This window comes from Corvus hawaiiensis, chromosome 14 (genome assembly GCF_020740725.1).
Source record: "Corvus hawaiiensis isolate bCorHaw1 chromosome 14, bCorHaw1.pri.cur, whole genome shotgun sequence".
NCBI lineage: Eukaryota > Metazoa > Chordata > Aves > Passeriformes > Corvidae > Corvus > Corvus hawaiiensis.
In genome coordinates, this window is record NC_063226.1 from 6,444,860 (window position 1) to 6,468,068 (window position 23,209).

Consider the following 23,209-nt stretch of genomic DNA (forward strand, 5'->3'; position numbering starts at 1 on the left):
GGATCAATTAAATGCTACTCCAATTATCCTTCAGACAGAACAGCAGCTTAAGTCACAAGACTCAGAGAGAATCCAAGGATTTCTTCGAATATGTGGTTAAATTCTTGTAGGACAGAAAGATTTGGCTCAAGGAATCCCACCGTAGCCATCAACAGCTTTACCATCCACTTCCCTTGAATACTTCTTCTCAGCTTCAAAAAGCTGTACTAACATTTAAATGAATGAAAAACTGCACACTTAAAAGAAAAACCATATTCCATACCAGCAATAATTTAATGGAAGCTTAAAAATTCCCCCTTCCATGGTTCCCATGTCTACAAACCACCACAGCTCCCCTCCAGCCCCTTGGTGCCACAGCCAGGCCCTGCCACACACAGCAGCTCATTATCCACAAATGCAAAAATGCACTTTTAATCTGAAATTCAGCAATTTCCATCCCAACTCCTACCCACCGCCAGCGTTTACAGCACAGACTGCTCTTGCACATAGAACTAGAAATTAGGCACATTCACACCTCAGCAGAACCCACAGACCTCAGTTTCAGTCTATCTGCACAAATGTAGGAAAAAGGACACTTTACAGCAGCTTTTTCACCCCAGATATTTCATGGATTGCTGACTCAGGACAACAGACAACAGGAATCATTTCTGTACAGTTTCCAAAAGCAAGTCCCAGCTCCCAATGTCTGTGCCAAAATACACCTGACTCTTGCACACCTGTTCCCAGGAGAGGTACATGATGCACCTGCAGTAACCGGAAGAGCTCCCTCCCTTTTATTAAAGGATTAAGCAAAACTAAACCCCACAAAACAACCCTCAGAACAGTGTCTGACATCTCACGGGAAGTAGAAGGGAACAAATGCACATTTGCACACATTTCTTTGCTGGCCCTGTGAACAACCAAAGGACTGTCACACAGAGGCAGGAGAGAGCAGAATTCACATCCTGCTTCAGAGCAGCCACCACCTCTAGTACCATTTACTTCCCTTCCTTCAAGCTGTTTTAACACTTTGGGGCCCAAGCCCTGGTATGGTTTTTCAGACCCAAACAGCCTGTGCAGCAAAACCTCAACTTCCCGCACAGAACCCCTTGTTTTTAATCATACATATACATTCATAGTACTTTCCAGGGATTTTTCCCTTCCCATATGCACAGAGCCCAGTCCCTGCTACAAAGCAGTCTCAGCATTTCTGCAGGACTCTGAGCTCTGTCCCCTGTGGTCACAGGTCTGTAACTTGCAGTGAGCCCACAGTCCTCTCATGGATGCAATGCTGAAGGCACCAAGTTGGAACCCTCTTTCCTGCCACATGAAGGGATGGACACACACAACACATGGAAATGAGCAAAAGCAACTCCCTGCCACCAGCTCCAACTCTCTCCAGAGTGACCCAACTGAGTTTTGACTGAACTCTCCTTTCCTGGGAAAGCCCCAGTCCCACACTGCCCTGGGTGCACATCCCACCACTCTACAAGAGAACGAAAAGGAGTCAGACATGTCTCTTTCCTCTCCACATATCATTGCAGTGAAGTTCTATGGTTTGATAAGGCATTTTCATCTTCAGTGAGAATCCAGGCACAGGCAGGAAATCTGCCAAGTCGTGCGAACTTCATCTCCCAACAGCTTGAAAATCCAGGATCTCCTGCTCTCTCCTCAGATGGAACAATCCCTTCTCCCAGTGGGCATTATTTAACACCAATACAGAACAGGGCTAAATAAACCCCTCAGCAGCTGGACCTCAGTATCTTTCACAAAGAGGGACACACAAACAAGCACTTTTTGCAGCTCTCTGGCTTTATCCCACAACCTGCCTTTTTACAGTATCCCTATATATAAATTAGAAAGAGATAAAGCCAAGGATTCACTGCAGCGTCCATGAAAAAGTCCAGTCCGTGTCCCAGTCCCTCGGGATGGTGCTCACTGGGGGGTGAAGGTGAGGATCATCCAGCTGATGACGAAGTAGAAGAGGAAGATGGGGTACACGACGAGCGCCTTACGGTTGGGGGGCTGGCTGTCCGCCAGGAACGCCGTGGATGCTGCGGAGACACAAACACGTGGAGCAGGAGCAGCAGAACACTCAGAGACCCCACTGCATGGCAGCCAACTACAGTGGGGATCTGCACTGCAATGGTGTTGAAAAAGAAACCACTGCTCAAACCAACGGGCTGTAATCACCAAGTGCAACTTCCTTTATCATACAGAATGACAAATGATAGATTCATGGAATCACAGCATGGTTTGGCTTGGAAGGGATTCCACCCCTGCCACAGGCAGGGACACCTTCCACTAGCCCAGGTTGCTCCAAGCCCCAACCAGCCTGGCCATAAATGCTGATTAACACTGTACAATGAGAGCCAGACTTACAGATAAAGAACAGGAGAAATAGTGCAAATGCATCTCTATAAAATCAGCATTTTCTAATAGTATTTATAACATAATCATAGAATAAACCACCAGTCTCACAGAGTTTAATACTAAATAATTTAAGTTAATAATAAGTTTAATACATCCTGCTGCCCAAGGCAATTTGCATATGACCATGGAAATCACCAGGAGCAGAAGCAGAGGCAGAACCACTGCCAGCTTGAGGATTGGAAGAACTATTCCTACAGCCCTTCAACAGCCCAGGGACACCTCAGACTAGAGCATCCCTTGGTTTTGCCCAAGGGAATGAACATGGATCGAGCTCCCCAAGCACGGAGCCACGCAGGGCACACATGAGGGACTCACCCAAGGTGGACCAGCCAAACATGGCCCCCACCACGATGAGGCGGATGATGAAGCTGATGGTGCCCGCACCCGCCAGCAGCACCAGCCTGCACACCAGCATGGCCACGGTCAGCGGCAGCACGCAGTACCCAAGCACACACAGGCTCTGGAAGAAGGAGCTGCACAAGGAGACAGCAACAGGGAAACAGCAGTCAGACCAGGCAGGGCAGAACTCCGTGCATGGGAGAGCGGGAACTGCCACGGAACAAACGCACACTCACATGGTCCCTCCCAGAAGCTTTGAGTTGAGTGTGATGACAACGGCCCCAAACCAGATGATGACAAAGACCTCGGCAAACTGGGGCCCTCCATCATCCTTGCTGTCTGCAGAGCCACCCTGCAGCATCCTGGAGTGGGGAAGAGACAGACAGAGGCATCGGCATTGACAGAGTTTTCCTAGACTGGAGTAGGTGCCAGAGCAGGAGCTCCAACCCTGATCCCCAGTTATGCTGCAGGCCCATAGCTTTACATCCATTTTTTATTTTCATTATATCCTCAGATTTGCACAGGGAAGGAAAATAGTTGTGGCTCAACTGAGGTGATTTCTGTCCATTTGTTTCCCTGTTTTGAGGGCTGCAAAAGCATTCAGAAGGGAATCAAGCCATGGACAACAGGCCGAGATGGAAATTAAAGTACCAAAGTTTTCGTACCTCTCAAAGCAGCAGAGTAGTGTGTGATTGAACAAACCAGCCTCAGAGAAAGCTTGGAATAACTATGGGATGCAGGCACCACAGCCAAATCAGGACAACCTGAGACACCTTCAGTAAAACCATTCCTAGGACAGGGGACCAGGAACAGTTCATCTTTAAATCCTAAATTTAACGGGCTTGAAGTGTCACATTTTATCAGAGAACCCAACCAAGCAGTGCTTGCACAAGACAGAGAGGGATCAGATGAAGTTCATCTTAACACATTAACTAGCAATTTTTAATGTCTCATTTCCCTCATGCACTGGGCTACAAAACCCCAAATAACCCCAGAATACTCACAGAGCCAGGGAGACACACAGCACCAATGGGCCCCACAGATCCCCTGCAGGGAGAGGGAAAACACATCACAAAAGTCACAGAATCATCCATTTTCCTGGGAAGGGCAGAGCCCCTTGCCCAACTCCCAAGGTGCCATTTTCCACATCTCACTGCTTTACAATTTTCTTATTCAGCATCTTACACCGTGATCTATAACAAAATTCATTCAAGATCCACCAGTTGCTAAAGCTGCCAGTTCCACCCATCCTGGCCCACGCCAGCCTGTCACAGATACCCCAGCTGTCATCTCTGCTGTTCAGAACAGGATGTCCAACACTCCTGAATCCCTGTCCCACTGGATTTTGCCTCTCCCCTGAAGGCAAAGCACCCTCTGGAAATCAGGAAGGCCCCAGCACGTACAGTCCCTGAGGAGCGCGCTGCTCTTCCTGGGATACATCACATGGACAAACTTCTTCCCAACAGCCTTCAGGTCCCTCATCTGAAACAAACACAAAACACTGCAATTCATCACCTCACAAAAATTACAGCTCCCAGCTAAAGCAAAGACACAGAAGTAAAGGAACACTGGTGGCAAATCAGGAGAGGATCCAACCCAAGAAGTTCTGTAGCATCCTCTGCAACAAACAATGATGACTTTTCCTACATTCCTTAACAACTACAGCATCACATCCTTTTCTTTAACAACCACCATACTGTAATCCTTTGGTAACACCAGAATATAACCAACAATTTGGTTGCTCCTCTAGGAAAAGAAAACAAATGAAAAATACCTTCAGTCCTCAGAGTTTCTCAGAAGCTCTCACTGAGGCCTCTGCCCTCACAATGATTTCACGATCACAGAGAAACTTTGGGCCACAATTCAGATACTTTTTGATCCACAGGAATTTGTTTTACATGACGAGTTTTAAAATAATCCCCGCTGAAGTACAGGTTGAGCAGAGTTGTGCAAAACAGCTGCCAAAGATACCAGAAAACCCGAGTTTTACTCCAGCCAGGGGCTCAGACTCACAATTGTGTCCTTGACTGGCTCGTCCAGCGTGGAGTAATCCTCATCAGGAGAGTGAGATCCCACAGGGACAGTGATCTCCCCTTCCACTGGGATATCCTGGGATATCGACACATCTGCCAGACCTGGGAACTGAACGGATATAAACCTTTAGGAACAAACACAAACATGCTCATGTGCACTTCACAGGGGCTGGGGATGGATGCAGCTCCTCAGAATTCAGGGATACAACAAAGGAAATGTTCTACAGCAGGGCCAGGCTGTCGCTGCCTGATGTGAGCAGCTCATGGCCTGAAGAGCTCAGCAGGTGTGTGTGAACCTGCCCCGTCACCCCCAAACCCACCCTCTGTGCTCTGTTCCGGCAGCAGTAACTGAAAGAAGTGAAAAGCTGTGTTTTAAGGGAGGTGATGCCTGAGGGCTGCACAGCCGCACCAGCCCCCGAGTACTGGCCTTGAACAGCCCTGGAGAGCTGCACGGACACCCCGGCCCGGGCACACACAGGGACCAGGCTTAGCCGGGCTACTTCCCTCCCCGCCAGCGGGCGAGGAAAGCTCTCGGGTGCCCGGAGGTGAAGGCAAACAGGACACAGCCCGGCTGGCTCGACGGCAAACGCTGGAGAAGGCGGGGCAGGGAGGGCACGGCGGGAGGCCAGCAGCTCCCCGTCCCTGCTCTTGACCCTGTCCCCTTCCCTGTCTTCTTTTCCTGTCCCGTTCCTCGCCCCTCTCCTCGACCCCTTCCCCCGTCCCCGCCCTTTGGACGAGCCGCCGCCCGCCCAGGCCTCCAGACCCCGCTCCGCCTTTGCCCGGCACCTGACCGACTGCCTGGCCCTGCTCAGAGAGAGAGAGGGGGGCCGAACGCCCCCTGCCTCCCCCGGTCCCCCTCCCGACCCCCCCAGCTTCCCCCCAGGGACCTCCCGGCCGCACTCACCAGGGTCCCCCCGGCCCCGCTCCCCTCCGCCGCCGCCATCTTGGCCGCCCCGGCGACGTGGAGGCCACTTGACGTCATCACCACGCGCCGTCGCGTCACGCGCCGCAGCCGGGGCGTCCATGGCAACGCGTGGGGGCGGCGCCGCCCCCGCCCCGCCGGCAGGGGGCGCACTCGGACCGGCCCGCGAGGCGGCGGCAGCGACCGGCCCGGATTGCACGGACTGGACGGGCCCGGAGCGCGCGTCCCGCACCGTACGGACCGGAGCGACCGGAGCGGGCGGGCTGGGCGGCGGCCCCGGGCGGCACAGCCCGGACTACACCTCCCGGCGGCAGCGGCGCGGCCGGAAGCGCGGCGGGCGGGGATCCCTCGGCCGAGGCGCGGCCCGGCCCCGCGACAGCGGGAGAGGGCGGGGAGCGACGGGCGGGGCCGGCCGGGCCGGGCGGGGCGGAGCGGGGCGGGGCGGGCCCGCGGGATGCCGGCGGCGCGGGGCGCCCGGGGCGGCGGCAGCGCTCGGTAGGCGCAGCGCGGCGGAGCCGGGCCGAGCCGCGGCCATGGGGCACCCGCCGCTGGAGTTCAGCGACTGCTACCTGGACAGCCCCGACTTCCGCGAGCGCCTCAAGTGCTACGAGCAGGAGCTGGAGCGAACCAACAAGTTCATCAAGGAGGTGATCAAGGACGGCAACGCGCTCATCGCCGCCATCCGCGGTGAGCGGGCCGGGGCGGGGGTCCGGGCAGGGCTCGGCCGGTCACTGAGGTGTGTCCCGTTCCCTGGGCATCGCCTGCAGCCCCGTGCTGGAGCCGCTTTGGCCCCGTGCCCTGCATCGCTCTGGGGAGGGCTGGCGTTCCCCGGGCAGCGGCCACCGCCCCCGCCACCCCCGGCGTGTCCCTGTCCCTGCACTGCCACCCCCGGGGCCACCCGCGGCTGTCCCCACGCAGGGACAGGCCGATCCCCCGTCCCGCTGGGTTGACACCGGCGGCGGGACCGGCCGAGTCTTCCCAGGCATGTGCTGGTTTGGGGACCGTGATCCTTGTTCGGAGAGGGTGCTCCGTTATTTTGCGTCTCCCAAGCGCGGGGGGAGCGTGGCGGGTTCATCGTTGGGCATCTCGTCACCCTGGGGGACCACTGTGAGCATGAGAGGGGCCTTCCAGAGCCCTGCTGTAAGTCCTCCTTTTGTTGTCGTTGTTCTGTCATTCTTTAAATCACGGTGAGCATTTCTCCCAATGAAATGTCGATTTCAGTGTTGACTCTGCGGGAGTCGCCTGTTCAGAAGTGCTGACAGATCACCAGAGCACCTGGGCCAGGTTGTGTCACCTGAAACCACCAAGTCCCATGTGTTTGACACTGACCTTCTGACGGCTTAGATTTGTTTTCCCTCCCCACAGCTGCAGATACACCTTCATACACACCTTCCCTGTGCCATCTCCCATACCCTCCTGGACTCGATGATCTTCCAAGATCTTTTCCGATCCAAATGATTCCATGATTCTCTGCTGTTATCAATGCAGTAGAGTCCAGGCCCGGGCCAGCAGAGCATCCATGGGGGCAGTGGAGGGGCACAGACAATCCACGCTGGTCACACATGGTTTTCCTGCCAGCTGGTTGGTTTCTGTTGGTGTTAATAGGTTTAGCTGCTGCCCTTTTGTTCAGAATAATTCAGAGCTTCCTTGTTATCGAGGCTGTGGCTGGAATAGCCCATGTTTGCCCATCTGGAAGCAGCAGAGACAAAAGCTGGTGTGACTGAAACTGCTGACGTCACAGGGCTGTGAGACCTAACATGGGTACAAAACCCCAAATCTCTGTGCAGTCCAGGGCAAATAAAACACCAGCAAAATGGAAATCAGAGGGATTTAAACAAACCTGCTTATTAATGGAAATGCTTTTCTTGATCACTTTGTTCAAAACCATTTCCCTTTTCAGTGTTTGTAGTGCACAGGGATGTGAGGGATTTCGCTGGGTCAGCAGACCCGGCCCAGGGAGACTGGCCAGGGAGGAAGGGCAGAAGCAGAAGAAAGCAGAGCACACCCAGACAGCACCGAGGACCCCCAGGGCTGAGGATTTCTTGCCTGAAATGCTGTGGGGTGTTTTTGTAGCTGATCCACGAGGCTGCCAGGGAGGTGCTGGGGCCAATCGTGCCTAGACTTCCATCAGCTCCTTGTGTTTAATTAACAGATAACTTAAAAAAATAGATATATCTGTGAATCCTATCCTTACGGAGCTGTGGGTGGGAATCTGGGGTACTCACTGGCCATGGCCTCACCATGACCAGGTGGCAGCTGGCAGATGCCAGTGTCCACTCAGACAGCCATGGCTGACAATCCCTCTGTGCTCCTGGACAGGGTGGGATGGAGGTGCCCTCAGCCGCTGCGATGCAAAGGTGGTGGTGGTCCCATCAGGAGAGTGAGAGCCAATGAGGATAGAGGGGGGAGTACCTGAAGGAGCCTAAGAAAGGTGGAGAGGGACTTTGGACAAGGAATGGAGTGACAGGACCATGGCTTCAAAGTGAAAGAGAGCAGAGTTAGATGGGATAATGGGGAGAAATTCTTCCCTATGAGGGTGGGGAGGCCCTAGCACAGGTTGCCCAGAGAAGCTGTAGCTGCCCCATCCCTGGAAGTGTCCAAGGCCAGGTTACCTGAATGAAGGGGGCACTTTGGGGCTTTAAACTCCTGTGGCCTTTCATGGATTAAGAGAAACTGGTTCCATTCCCTCCACCCAACTGATGTGTCACCAGCTGGAACAAACAAAATCCCAGGGGTGAAGCTCTTCCGGGGGCCTGCAGCCCACCATATCCTCGTGAGGGTCGTCCTGCAGTCACAGCCCCACCAGTGCTGCCTTTGAGTGTGGTATTTTCTCTTGCTGACTGACACCCCCCCAACAGATGAGTAGGGACACCACTGGGGACAAAGTATAAGGTATTGCCCAGTGGGGAATTTAACTGACTAAAGCAGAGAATAATATTGTACATTTTTAACAGTCTTGGATGTGAAAACCAATAATAGAAAATAATATTTTGAGTCAGAAATGGGAATTATTTTTGTTGTAAAGTTGGCTGTATCCCCTGGGTTTTGTGCCAGGAGTGCAGAGAGTCACTGGCAGTGCCAAGTGACGATGCTGGTCCCACATGTTGTGCTGGCAGTGCTGAGACCACCATGGCCTGTCCCTGGTCAGGGAGGGAGAGGGACTGGGAGGTGTCCATCCCTTCATTTTGGTGCCCATTCCCTTGGGCTGGCCAGGATCAGGGCCTGATGTGGGCACTGGGGATTCAGCTCCCACAGCAGCTTGTCCATGCCCAGAGTTCGCCATGGCCAGCACTGTGTGACAGAGGAGCCTCGCTCAGGGCACACGCTCGAGGCCACTGGGGTGTCACAAGTTGTGACTCCCTGGCTGTAAGAATGGCTGCTTTACAGCAGTTTCTTTCTGTGCTTCAGTGTGGGTTTCTTTAATCTCTCCTGCTCACTGTGCTCTGCTGTGTGTGTGATAATGCAAACCTACCTATTTCCCCTGGTCTTTGATCTTCTCTCCCAATTACATATCAAATGGAGTTGGAGAAATGTCAGATTGAGGCTTCTCTCATTAGTACCTGTGAGTGCTGTGATGGTGAAAATTGTCCTTTGAAGCTCGAAGAGCTGTGAGTTCTCATGCAAATGTTGTGTATGTGGTTTTGCACTTGATTTCTGTCCAGCATGGAGTTCTGCAGAGTGCCTGGGACTGTGCTGGCAGTTCCCAGCCTCCCCTGGTCCTGTGAGCACTTCATTCTGAAGAATAATGTGATAAAGGAATGTGTAGGGGCTGTCTGGGCTTTTCCCCAAGAATGGGGTTCCCTGGGCACCCTAGGAAGGTCACGCCATCATCATCATCTCTGCTGGTCCCACAGCGCTGTGTGTGGGAACTGGCCTGTCCCCTCAGGGAATGCTGTGTCCCTCAGCGTGGCAGGCCTGTTCTGGGCAGGTTTCTGTGCTGTCGTTGGATGTGGTGCCTGGGGGTTTAATGCTGTGGAGTGCAGGAAGCAGCGTGGCCTTGGAACAGGTTATTTTAATGGGATTGAAGCCACCCAGAGCGGCCTGTCTGCCCAGTTCCCCAGAAAGCCATGTCCTGGTTCATGGGAAGGCTGTGGGGAGAATGGCTGGAATCTGTTCCTGCAGTATGTTACAGCCAGGTCCTGGATACTGTGTCCAAACAACCCTAAAGCTCCTCTGGAAAAGGGGGAAGAAGGAGGAGTCTGTCCCACACCAGGAGAGGCTGCAGCTCCCCAGGCAAGCATCAACTTTGCTGGGAGGCACAGCTGGGCATTGAGGCACTGCAGTGACAATGTCCTGTCCCACAAAGACAGCTTAGCCATGAGACAGTAAGGAGCAGGGGGAAAATGACTTGCTGGAAAATACATCACTCTCCTCCAGCCATAATGTGATCTCTTGTACTTGTCAGTTCCTTGCTGGTCTTCCCCATCCTCGCTGAGCATTTCAGCCACTAAGGGCACCAGTTACTGCTGGTAACTTGTAAAATTGTCTCCTGACTTCCCAGCTCTAAAGGTCCCAAAAGACATCACACTCATAGTCAGACCCCAGCTCTCCCTGGGAGCATCTGTGCCCTGCAGGCATCCTCAGCACAGGTGGGCAGAAGGGGTCTCTCTGCCTCCAACAGCTGCTGATGAAGCAGCTCCTGCTCCTGGGCTGCAGGCTCTGAGCACAGGACTAGGGCCTCAGTTAGTGCAAATCTAAACCAGACATGCTTTAACCAGAGACTAAAACACAATAGCAGAAAAAAGAACAAAAACTCAAAAAAAACCAACTCACCCCCAGCTGCCAGTATCCTCAGTGCAGTCAGGAAGGACGAGGGGCGGGCACAGGATCTACCAGATCCAGCTGCGAGGCAGATCCCACCCTGTGTTCTGGGGCTCGGGGATGTGTTTGCTGGGTTTTGCTCCCCCTGGAGCAGCTCCCCGGGCAAGTTGTCGCTGTTGGGTTTGCTTTGCCGGTGGCTCGGCGCGGGGCTGTGCCGTGATGGCCCCGGGCCCAGCTCCGTGTCCCTCGCTCCCTCCCTGCTGCTCCCCAGCCTCCTCCCCAGGAACCACTGGCTGGTTACAGCTGCTCTGTCCATGCCCAGGTGTGCCCAGGGCTTGGTTTTTTTTAGGAAGGCCAGGGCAGGAATATGAGCAGGGGCAGCTGGCAACAGCACCAAGCCAGCCCTGTCCCTGCCAGCTCGGGGACTGGTGGGTGGGCTCTGGACCACCCTTGGTCCAGCTTAAACAAACCAACATGCAAGATTTTGTGATGGCTTTTTGCAGCCCAGATATGCTTCCTGAGGACTCGCCTGCATACAGCGGCACAAAAGCCGGGACAAGAGGTGACGTCGTTTTCGTGTGTTTAAGGATATTTTTTTCTTGTGCTGCACATGAGGCATGCAGGGAGCTTTTCATCCATCTTCTGCTGCCTTTTCTGGCTCCTTCCCTGGGAAGATGTGGGTGTTATCCATGTTCTGTGTGTCTCACAGCCCACAGCTCATAGCAGTGTTGCTGCTGACCTAAGAGTTTCCTCTTGAGTCACTGTGTGAAGACTCAGCTTTTCTGGCTTTTTTCTTGAGATATTGTTGGAATATTTCATTTCCTAATACTGTTGGTGGCACACCAATAACTACAGATGTGGCATCCCATGCTTGCTCCTAGGCTTTTCATGGGTGGCTTCTGTCCTGCTGGGTGCCAGCCCGGCTCTGTGGGTGACAGCGGTGTCCCCGCTCCGTTCTGCTGCAGTACGTGGCTGGACACCTGTGGCACGTCTTGGCCACACTGCATCCTCCTGCCCACACAGCGTGGCTCTGGCACTTATCCCTGGCTGCCCAACCATGGATCTGGGCTGCAGGGAGGGGCTGCAGTGCCAGGATGGGCCATTCTCCAGGGACAGAGGGGCAAGCGCTGCTGTGGGGGCTGCAGTGTCCGGAGCACTGCCCTGCGGCACTGCCTAGCAAGAACACAGAGGTTTGGAGAACTGGGGGTTCATAGAAAAAACTCTGGTGAACAATCAGCACCATTTACATATACTGAGCACCAAAATGCTGCAGCTTTGGAACTGCTGGAGAAGTTCAGCAGGCAGCAGTTATTTTTCCTTACTCAGCATTAAACAAATTTTCCAAACACATAAAGCTTCTGTCTGAGCTTCTGACACGTGTGAATGAGAAAGCTTTTGGAACCTTGTTGTTTCTGTTCTAGTGATGGTGGATTGTCCACAGCAGCCTGTGTTGTGTCTCACAGCCTCCTCAGCACCGCTGGCCAAGCTGCTATGCTGGGAGCGGTGATCCCGGGCCGTGCTGGCTGTTTTTTCCCGGGGCACATTCAAACACAGCCTCTCTGCCCAGTGTCCTTTCCTGTCACTGAATTCTCCATGCAGGTGAATGTGCAGTCACGAGTTGTTCAAGTGATGATAAGAGCAGCAGAATAGCCTGAGATAAAGTCTGTAAGTACAGCCCAGAAGTTAGTTGCTCTCTCAGTCTGATCTCTCTCCTTTTTATCCTGTTCCGCCAGCCAAGCCTGATTTTGAAGAGCCTGGAAATGTTTAAAACAAGAGTAGATTTATTAATGTTACTAAACCTTTTAGCTGTGAAAATGGAGAACGAGGGACACAACCTATTCCTGTGCCATCACAGGATGAACTGGGGACTTGCAGAGCATTGGGCGACCGTTTGAGGTGGAAGCACAGAGCCAGACCCCCAAGTCCTTGCAGAGGTGCCCAGAGTGGAGGTAGCTCTTGGCAAAGCCCCCCTAAGAGTGCTCTGCAGGTCAGACTGTCCCAGTGTTGGTCAGGTTGATGGTGCCCAGGAGTCTCCCAGGAGGTGCCAGCTGGTGCAGGACAGGCCATGCCCACGCTGGTGTTGTCTCCCAGCCTGGATCAGGAGGGATGCGCATTCCTTCCCACGCTGAACCACTTTGGATCGCTGGTAAGGCACTGGCGATCCCTCCCCGGCGTGCTGCGTGACTCAGCTGGCCTCTGGCCCGGCCCCGCTGCGCCCTTATCGAAGGAAACTCTGAAATCATCCGTGCTTGGAGCGAGTGCGGCTCCCTTGCCCGTCGCAACCTGCCCTGCCTGGGAAGTGGGGCTGCAGGGCGATGCATGCGAGGGCTCTGCAGATCATAAGATGTCTCTGTGGGGATTGCTCGTGCTCTGCGTCGGATAAGAGTCCGTTGTTTTCATGTTTGTTTTCCCTGTGTCCGTCCTGCCTGTACAGCGGGGAGCTGCGGATCTTGGAGCACACCCTCTTCTGCTGCTCACGCCAGAGCACCATGCCAAGAGCCTGCTCGGCTGCTCTCGGAGCCGGGGGCTCTGGGTGGCCTGGAGCACTGCAGGGATTTCTGCAGCTCTGCCCTCGCTCTCTTGATGCCCCTGGGAAAGTGGCTGTTGCCCCTCCCTGACAGCTAACTCGTCCCAAGGGAGGGGAAAATCCATTTGTTTTCCATGGCTCTGCTTCGTGTATTTTTATTTTTCAAAGAGTCCGTCCTTTATTCCCCAGCCCTAGGACCTGTCCCTAGGCTGGCATTCTGAAGGTGGTAACTGGCTTCTGTGGAATAGAATAGTGATGTAAACAGATGTATAAATAGGTGCAGCAGCTAGAGCCACCTGCCAACGTCACCCTGCTTCCAGCTGGCTGCCTGCTTGGCTTCCAGCCCCGAAGTGTCCCCCACCTGCCACAGCCACAGCTCAGCTGGCACTGCCATCCCCGGGGCTCACCTGGCAGCACCATCCCCATGACTCACCTTGGCCATCCCTGCTGCAGGGGCAGGCGTCCCGCAGCCTTTGTGTTGGGAGTTCTCAGGAAAACTGCCTGCCGCCCTTGGAGCCTCCCATGCAGGGTTTGGGAGCTGCTGACTGCCCAGCACAGGAACGCCAGCACCACCTCCACCAGCAGTGCCAGTGCCCACAGAGCTGGGCACTGTTCCCCAGCTGTGGCTCTCCCTCCTACTCCTGGGTGCAGTGCGCTCCAGCGCAGTGCTGAGCAATTCCCTGGTGTGCTGACAGTCGGATTGGGACACCAGGTGGTCTGGAATTCCTGCAGGTGTGGCAGCACCAGCCCCGCGGTTGGGCTTGGTCCATGGTGAACCAAAGGACTACAATGGCATTTCCTCCTGGGTGACTCTTCTCTGCCTCTGCGACCCTGGGAGCATTTGCCAAAAAAACAGTTGCATTATTTCTTACTGCGCCTTTCACCACTTTTGCTGATTTCTAAGGCCGCTCATCTTTGCTTAACTTCCACTTCAGTTGGCCACGTGTTCTGGGCTGGCTGCCCTGTGTCTCTTTCTAGTTTTGCTGAAGCAACTCCTCCAGCTTTGCAGGGCTGCAAGGTTGATTTGAAAGGCCAGCAAAATGCCAAAGGGGAAAAATCTGTTCTCTGAGAAGTTCAGGCTTCCAAAGTGCAGTTTTACCCATGGCTCTTCCTGAGGAGCGCTGAGGGAAGTGCTGATGCCAGCAGGAGTTTTGCTGCTGGTGGGGAGAGCGGGGGTGCCCTGGGTGTGCTGGGCCAGGCAGGAGGCTGTGCTGCAGCATCCTGTGCTGCCCTCGTGTTTCAGATGCAAAAATCATTAAAAAAATTCAACCAACACACTGTCCTTTATAAAAACATTAAACATACAGCCTGAAGTGCCACTCTCTAGGAAACCAGTACAAGCCAGTGAGTGTCACTGGGAGAATGTTCCATGTCTTTGCTTTGAAATGCTGCATGATTCTCTTCCTGGTCAATGGATCTGTCGCTGTGGAGGTCTTGGGAAGAAGATAACTTAATCCGAGGGAGGATAAGAGTGCGTCCTTCTCCCAGAAGCTGTATCCCACATCACTCGCTCCCAGTTTTCTCCAAAACAGACCATTATACCCCAAAACTTTGTTGTCCTTCCAGTTTTGCTTGGTTGCTTTGTGTTTTGGTTGGGGTTTTGGGCTGATACGTTGCCAAACTTCCAAGCTGTTGGTGAGGAGACCCATGGTCTCCTTCTGCTCCAGGCATCCAGGAAAGCCTGTCTGTGTGTTTAACTGCCTTGAGCTTCAGTGCAGCCTCATAACCCTTGCCAGTTCCTCTGGAGCATGGCAGGTTCAGCAGAGCCAGTTTCCATCAGGCAATGAGGGAGATAAGACAGGCGCAAGAATTATATGATGAGTGTGAACCACTTCTGTGTGGGTACTTGGGTTTTTAATTTAACAGTAAATAAGAAAACAAGCCTGTCAAGCAAGTTTGGGCACTTCCCACAAGGCTGGCTGGGCAAGGAGGAGAATTCATGAGAATAAAAGATTGAAGTTTAGGACAGGAAACAGAAACTGTGGAGGGTGGAGGGAGAGTCGGAGGGGGATGTGTGAGTGGAGGCGATAGTCCAGAGGGCAGGTAACCAGCTTGCAGAGCAAAAGGTCCCTGGTTAGGGGGAGGTACTGAAAAATTCCTTTTTTCTGGGAGTACAGCCCTACTCTGCTGCCTGGAGCCTGGGCTGGACTGGCTGTGAAAGGGAAGCAGCAGCTTATGAACAAGTCAGTTAATGAAGGGCTGATTAGGAGAGGTAAATGTGTGACAGAGTGTGAGACATCCAGTAAATTCCTTTGCAAGAGATTTGTAAAGCACAGCTAAATATAGCAAGTTATTTTTAGCAGTCCATGCTAGCCACTTACTCCTGGCAAGTGGAAAACCCGTGTCAGTGTGGGAAAAATGGCCTTTGTCCAATGTGTCAGGATTTCTGAGTCCCCACAGAGCCTTCAGGGGCACTTGCGGACGGCTTGCCCTGGGTCAATGCCAGGCACTGCCTGTCCTGGGCTGCTCCGTAATTCCCTAGTGCTGAGCATCTTTCCTCTGGGCAGCACCAAGAGGGCTGGATTCCTTGCAGGATCCTGTGTGGATTTGGGACTACCTAGAAGGCTGATCGGAGCGTTATTTTTTTATCCTCATCTGAGAAAATCAACATGTTTCTGTGTTTGAGCAGCTGTAGAGTATTTGGGAGTGTTGCATGAGTCAGGGCTTGTTACTCCTGATCCTAATGGCACATCTGGGCTCAGTGGGGGGATCTCATGGCTTTCCAGGCTGAGGTATTTTGGTGGGACAGAGACTGGGGACTTCATGCAGGTAGTACACACAGTGTAAATCCAATGTCTCGGAGAAGAGTCTGGCCCCTTGGCCACATACTTTGTGTGTTGGCTCCTAAAGCTCTGCAGCAAGGACAGAGAATCCCTGGGAAGCAGTGGGTCGGGTACCATGTCCAGAACCTCATCCCCAGGCTGGTGATGGGGATCAGCTCCATCTCTTTAGTCAGGCAACTCCCCGGGGAATGCTTTGGTGGGAGTTGGTAACAATGGGCACATTATTTTCCCCTCAGGAATCGCAGCCCTCTCTCTGCGTGCTGGGAAAAGTGGCATTTCACATGTTGTATGTATGCTGTGCACAGCTCTCCACCAGGGAGGAGAAAATTGTCCATAGGGGCCACTGGTAGGAAATGTAGGTGTGTCTTCAGCTGCTGTGTGTCAGGGTCTTGCAACGTTTCCCTGACAGAAATGGACTTCCAGGGTTCAGATCCTAACCTGAAAATTTCCATGTCTTAAAATACTCTTTTTAAGGACAGAGTGAACTTATATTGTCTTTTGTTTGCTTATTTGAAAGGAAGTGTGTGGCCGGCTTTGATAGTTCTGTTTTCAAGCTGAAAAAGAAGAAAGCAAAATGCAATGATGGAGCTCCTGCTTACTTTTGCTCTGGTTATTTGCACTGCCATGGTCAGTCCCAGGTTGGGTTCTCCTTATTGCTTCCTTACGGGTTTTCTTCATGGGTTGCTAAAGCTGTGACTGAGTTGCTCTGGCACTGCAATCTGTGGGTCAGGCAGATGCAGAAGCTCTGGAATTACTTTTTCCCTGATGGAAATCGCTGCTGGCTGCTCTTCCCCGAGCTGCCCATGCATAGGTGCAGGCAGGGAGATTGGTTAAAGTCACTTCTCACCTTCCAGCGTGGGCCAGGACATTCTGTCCCTTCCCAGGAACAGGACAGGGATGCTGCAGCCCCATCACTGTTCAGCTATTCATGCTTTCAGTTGGATCAGATTAGATTCAGGACTGCCTTTGCACTGGGAGTGTCACTGACCAATGATTGCAATGATTGGGGGTTGGGGGGATGTCTTTTTATTTTGGTTTTCCTTTCTTAATTTTCAGTGCGATGCCCAGGGAGCAGCGTGTGATGAGGATTAGCCAAAGGGCTGCTGAACCCACTGCTTGCTCAGCCCCTGTGCTTCTGGAGGAGCAGCAATTCCCATCTGGCTGTTTCCTAGGAAGAAGCAGAGCAGTGCTGTGTATACCAGCTGCTGCACAGCCAACGAGTGTCGCATAAACAAGGGCTATTTGGGTGTGGATAACGGGGGTGAGAGTGCTGGCAGCCTGGCCCTGGCCAGTGTGAGGTGTACCCTCCCCACCTGCTCTCCTGCACAGTTGGAGATGTCTGTTGGTTTTCAAAGTGTTTCTTTTCAAAAATCAGGTTGCTCGTTGCACCTGTGCCACCCCCGATGTCCCACTGTGTCCCTGTGGTGTTAAATGAGGCAGCCCAAGCACGGCTCTCCTGTCCTGGTGCAGAGATCCTGCTGGTCCCCATAGCTGTCACGGCTTGGTTGTCACGGCCACTTCTATTTCCGTGTGCTCAGGGGCATGGTTTCCTCTCTTGGGAATGGACCACTGCAGTCACACAGATTGTGACCTCTGGGTTGCAATTAGTAAAGCTAATTAAGGATGTGCACCTGTGTCACCTTAAGCACTGCAGACCCTCAAGCGACACCTCTGTGCCCCATTCTTTGTCCTTGTCTGCTCACCCTGTTCCCCCATGGCTCTGTCCTGTGGTGATGGTTTCCTTCTGGTTTAAATTCTAAGCAGTGGAGGAAAAAGCAGTAGCACAGCCTGGTTTGGGGCTCTGCTTGTGTTTGTGTTTTGTCAGAGGCCTGTGGCTTTTGCAGTGGTAGCAGCACATTTTTGTTTGTGGTTTTTGGTTACCTGTGGTTGCTGTGAAAGGTTGAAGTGAGAATCCTTCCAGGTCCATACTGAGCAGGCTATGAGGCCCATCCTTCCAGAGCTGCTGGCTCTGGAGGTGTGTTTATCCACACATAAATAGAGCCCCGAGTTCTCCGTGTGCCTCCTGAGGCCAACACAGCTGGCACTGCTGCTCCCCACTCCTGCCCCACAGCCCGGCTGGGGCCACTCTGTGCAGGGATGGAACTTTATTTTTACTAGAAGAGTAAATCATTGTGACCACAAATGGTGAAACTTGGCATTGCTTCCTGACGCTGGAAGGGAGAAGAGTCCTTGAGGACTCCTGATCAAATTCATGTTGGTGTGTTTCCATGGAAACAGGCTGAGCAGGCAGGGTCCTTGGGGCAGTGCTGAGCCTTGGCGTGCTGTTCGCGGGGATATTCCAGCTTGAAGCATGGCATTATTCCTTGATCCTTGGGTCCTGGTGCTGGGGGAGCAGGACAGGCCCTGCAGCCGCCTCTCCCTCCTGCCAGGCTCTGGGGGCGCAGAGCAGGAGACTTTGGCAACCGAGTGTTTGTATTGGGAGGGAAAACATTTCCGACTGTGAAAACAAGGGAGAACACAGACTTATCTCTCCCAGCGTGGGATGGAGCCCCGTTTTTCCACACAGCATATCTCATCCTGCTGGCCCCTTCCTGTGGTCAAGCCTCTTTCCTGTAGCCATGGCTTATCTCTTTCTCCCCGGCCCCCCTGTCCTGCACCATCCCTGGTGTCACCACACTGCCATTCGGGTGCCACCAAGGGAAGGGGCAACGTCTCACCAAGTGTTTCTGAGCACTGATGCCGATTCTCTGCCTCAGGCCCTCGTGCTGAGCCCTGCAGAGACACAGCCCCTGAGCGGGGGCATCCTATGTTGCCGTAGTACCAGTGGTCGTTCAGCCCCATACTATGTCCCAGTCACACCCCACAGCTGTCCCACAGTGCCAGCAGTCAGTCAGCCCCATGCTGTGTCCCAGTCACACCCCAGAGCTGTCCCACAGTGCCAGCAGTCAGTCAGCCCCATGCTGTGTCCCAGTCACACCCCAGAGCTGTGACAGCGCTGCAGCAGCAGCAGTGTTGTCCTGTGCATGCACACAGGAGCTCTGTCAGGAGCCAGTGTTCAGCCAAGGCTCTGTACGTGTGGAAGCTGAGTTGTGTTGGTCTGGAGGAGCCTGGTTTCCATTAAGAGCTCCTCCAGAGCCTGCCAGGCACACATGGTGCAGGCTCACGCTCGCTCTCCCTCTCTCCCTCCTTCTCCCTTGGGCTGGCAGGGACACGCGGCACACGGAGAGCCTCTGTCTGTGCCAGGTGCCACCCGCGGGACCTGCATGTGCTGCCGTGCTCCTGGCTCAAGGGGACACCAGAGCCATGGTGCCTTGTCACCTGCCCCAGCCAGCACCCATGGAGGGGACAGATGGACAGACAGAGAGATGGACGCTGGCTGGGAGTGCTGCTGCTTTCAGAGGGGCTCAAGGAAACACACTGGGCCGGGAGGGCTGTTCAGAGGGAGGGATTGGACATCACCTGTGACCAGCGGCAGGGGAGGGGCTGGATGGGGCCGCAGCAGCGTCAGGGATGGTGATGGGGGTTTTCAGGGGGATGAACAAAGATTCCCCTGAGCGAGGGCTGAATGAGCCTCCGGCCTGGTCTGAGCGAGCGCTGGGGGACTGAGGGGGAATTATTTGCTGAGGTTTTCCATCAAGTCAATGACATCGTTCTGTGTAAGAGTTCACCCATTTACGTGCTCCAGCCTCTGGCAGCTGGGGCTAAATAGCAACATTCAGGCCTGAATCCGCCCATTCAGGAGCAAAGGTTTGACCCATCGGAGGGAGCTGCTGAACGAGGCTTTTGAGGGAGAAGCGGGGATTGCGCTCTGAGCCTGCACCAGGGACCCGGCTCTCCCCCTGTCCATGCCTGCCTGGGGACCTTGGGGAGGGGCAGGAGCTCCTGACCTGGGGACAGGGAAAGCAGGGCAGTCTGGGGACCTGCTGGTATCCCACACAGGCCACTTGATTTCTGTTCCCCAACATCCATTTCAGTGTTGTCCAATTTTTCTCTCCCCTTCACAGCAGCATTTCTGAACATCCCATGATTGCCACCACAGTAGTAAGTTTTATTTTCAAACTAAAGAAAACCCATCCATGTACACCAAGTTCCTATATACAACAATCATGGTGCTGGTTTGGTAAAGCAGTAGTGGGAGCTGGTTGCACGTTAACGTCTGTGCCATCACATCTTCCCCACTTGCAATTTCCTGAATTTCTGAAAGTGTCATCTCTGTGCACCACCACAAAGGAGTCCAGCCTGCGACTGTGCCTATAGCTGGAGTCCCAAATTAAGGAAAATAGCAATGTAAATTGGAGTATAACATTATTCCTTTGCTTTTCTTTTTGTCGCCTACATCCTGCTTCCTGAGGTCAGGCAAGTGCAGCCTCCGTCTGTTTGTATCTCAGGAATTTGTTGTAGCTTTGTGCAAGATGGTGTAGTTGATCCAGTGAGTGTCACTGGTGCTGATCCCACTGGCCCTGGGCTGGGCTCTGCTGTGGTGTCAGTGCCCCGTCCCAGGGCTCCTCTGCCAGTGCCAGCAGACGCCGTCCAGCCACGTCCTGCAGCCACACAGGGTGCAAAGGCACAAAGCATCCTTTGGGCCAGCAACTTCTCTGGAAGGTCCAAAAATAATCTGATCTGAGCCACAGCCAACATCAGGCAGTGTCTTTGCTTCCAGCCCGGACTGTTCCTCACCAGCGGGAGCAGCAGGTCCCAGGCCCATCTGTGGGTGCCCAGGCAAGCCCAGCTGAGCCCCCTGGCTCAGCTCTGTGCTCTGTGGCACTGTCCTTCCCTCAGGGCCTGTCTGTGTCCATGACCCCAAAGAGGGACAATTATTTTTAGTCCTGCCTTTTCCCTCACATTTGTTTTCTGACTACAGATTTTTGTCCCGTATTATGAAACAATTCCTGTGAACAGTGGTCAGCCTGTCTGACAGCCCCTGTGCTCCAAGGAGCTGTGCCGGTGCACACAGAGCCCTGGAGTATCTCCTATGTGTTTTCCTGCAGGGAAGTGTGTCAGTGTCCCTTCCTGTATGTGGCTGTACACAAGGCCATTGATCAGTTGTTGTACTGTGTGGTGCATCCATTAGTGCTGCAGAAGCTTTTTCAGAGAGAGAAAAAGCCCAAAGCCAATGCTTTCCGCAGCCTCTGTCCCACACTGAGGGTTATTAATGCTGCAGCATTTTCTGCAGGGCTGAAATTCCCAATGCCTATGGATTTTCATAAATACCTTCCTTTGGTCTTGCTCCATTCAGGATAAATTCCTAAGACTTGCAGCCTCTGTAGAACAATTGCAGAGACCCACAGCTGACTGCTCTGTCCTTTTCCAGGGTACTCCTCAGCAGTGCAGAAGTTCTCCCAGACTTTGCAGTCCTTCCAGTTCGACTTCATTGGTGACACCCTAACGGATGATGAGATCAATATTGGTGAGTTCTCTGCTTTTTGAAGCTGACTTCCAGTAACTGGAACAGTCTCCCTCTCTAGGAATTAGCCTGCCTGATGGTTTTTAAGCAGCCTCAGGAGCCAGGTTCCAGGCAGCTCTTCCACAGATTATTTTATGAAGTTGAACAGTCACGGGTCGAGTTTCACATTCCCAATTCAGCGGATAATTTGCAGAGGTTTTCCATGGCTCCAGGCCTGCTCCATGCTGCCAGGTGCTGGGCAGGAGGTGGTGTGGTGAACTCCCAGGCAGCCCCTCTTCCCAGTGCTGCAGAGGAGCCCAGCAGGTGCTGCCCCCAAAGCTGCCTTGGCTGCGTTGGAAAGGCCTCACAGGAACAAACTGCCTCACGCTGCCCTGCAAAGGCACCAGGCTGCAAACTGCTGGGAAAAAGGGTTGCTGGATGTGTCTCAAATGGAAAACAATGGCTGTCTGTGCCCTGGGCAGCCTTGCAGGGCTGCTCCCTGCACATCTGCTTGGGGATTAGTGATCCTGGAGCTGAGTTACATCCCTGCCCTCCCCCGGCACAGCTCTGGGAGTCACTCAGCATCCACTGCCCAGGGGGCTGAACCGAAGGGTCTGAATGCCCCAAACCCCACGTGTTTCACATGAATCTGCTCTTGGCTTAGCGGGGTGGGTGGACTGCAGGGTGACAGGAGGCTGCAGGAGGGACAACAGGGGATCCTCAGCCCCCAGGGTTCTGACCCTGCCCCAGGAGACAAAACACTTGGGCCACCTGCCTGGGCTGAGGGGCTGGGGCTGCTCATAGGCTCATGGGGCATTCTCCAAGAATGAGCACAGGGCATTCCTGGGGCGGGGCACAGGGTCTTTGCCAGGTTGCTCCCAGGAGCTGCACAGAGGGGAAAAGAAAAAGAAAACCAGCTTTTTTCAGGCAGCAGTTGAAGAGTGGCAGCAGTGTGACATTGCTGATGTCAGGTCTGTCGGCTGCCATCAGAAGGGGAAGGAAGTAGAGCCTGTTCCTTGGGCTGTTGTATTTAAAGCCATGTGAAGCAGATTGCAGCTCTGCCCCTCCAAGGCTTGTTTCCTTTATGGAAAGTCTCTAGGTGAAACCTGCTGGAAATGAGTCAGCTTCCAAATCCTAATAGCAGCAGAGGTGCTGAGCTTCCAAACACATCTGGGTCAGAGAGGGGAGAACTCTGCCATGTAAATGCCCCTCCTGGGAGCTGAGGGGTCTGAGGCAAACAGCCATGCAAAAGGAGTGTCCCTCCTCTTGGCTGGAAGGGGCAAAGCTCCAATGACCAAGCAAGGCTGCTGGGAATGGCAGAGGTTGAATAAAGGGGTTGTGGGATGAGGGAGAGCAAGAAGAGATCACAGCAGATGTAAAACGCTCCGTGGTGAAAGGAGTGTGTTTCCCTTCAGTTTTGCTGGGGAGTATTTGTTTTGCTTTTTCAAGAAGAGGCCCCCGGTTTCCCTGTGAAGAAGCTTGGGCTGTGTTCCTCCTCCCACCCAAGCCCTGCTGTTCCTGCAGGGGTTGAGGCTTCGTTGTTCCTGACACAGCAGTGGGGCGTTGGCATCTCCGTAGCATCTTCCATCTCCTGCAAGGGTGCCAGGGATCTGCGTGGGAGTGCAGAGCTCATTTGATGTGCAGGATATGGGAATGAAGCAGAACACTTATAGGCGCTTCTTATGCGCTGCAAGAGAACGTGTTTGGGTTGTAAATAGAGCTAAAGTCACACTGCTCTCTCGTGTGGGCAGAGAGCAGCCAGGCACCTGAGCGGGTGGCGGCGGGGACACTGCAGGTGGCAGTCAGGACACTGGGTTGATGTTGTCTGTCGTGAGCAGCACTTTCCCCTGGGGACGTGAAAGGTCATGGATGCACCCGTGTTACCCCACAGCTGCGGCCCCTCCTGTGCTCCTCATGGGAGCCAGATCTGCAGCTCCTGCAGAGACAAAGGGGGCAGTGAAATGGGATGGCATGTTCCTCCCTCCCAGGCACAGGAACCTGGAATCCTCTGGCTGTAAGGACCTTCCTGGAATGCTTCTGGCTGCCCAGCAGAGTCGCTCTGGCATTTCCAGGTGTCAGTTCCCAAGT

The 23,209-nt window shown here is 53.7% G+C and overlaps 2 protein-coding genes across 3 annotated transcripts in view; one reads left to right on the plus strand and one right to left on the minus strand.

Moving 5' to 3' along the window:
• Positions 1-254: 254 nt before the first annotated feature.
• Positions 255-5,788, minus strand: YIPF6 (Yip1 domain family member 6). Its single transcript, XM_048319143.1, has 7 exons — positions 5,689-5,788; positions 4,765-4,893; positions 4,155-4,233; positions 3,756-3,798; positions 2,988-3,113; positions 2,728-2,885; positions 255-2,033 (listed from the first exon to the last, which is right to left on the minus strand). Exons 1-7 carry the CDS (start codon positions 5,764-5,766, stop codon positions 1,915-1,917), a joined length of 732 nt encoding a protein of 243 aa, XP_048175100.1. The 5' UTR covers positions 5,767-5,788; the 3' UTR covers positions 255-1,914.
• A 380-nt stretch (positions 5,789-6,168) lies between these two features.
• The window catches only part of OPHN1 (oligophrenin 1), a 51,157-nt gene continuing 34,116 nt past the window's right edge, over positions 6,169-23,209 (plus strand). For both annotated transcript variants that reach the window (XM_048318835.1, XM_048318836.1), the window contains exons 1-2: positions 6,169-6,393; positions 21,050-21,145. In XM_048318835.1, coding sequence (XP_048174792.1) covers positions 6,240-6,393; positions 21,050-21,145 — 250 coding nt within the window. In that variant the 5' untranslated portion in view covers positions 6,169-6,239. The remainder of the gene's footprint in view (positions 6,394-21,049; positions 21,146-23,209) is intronic.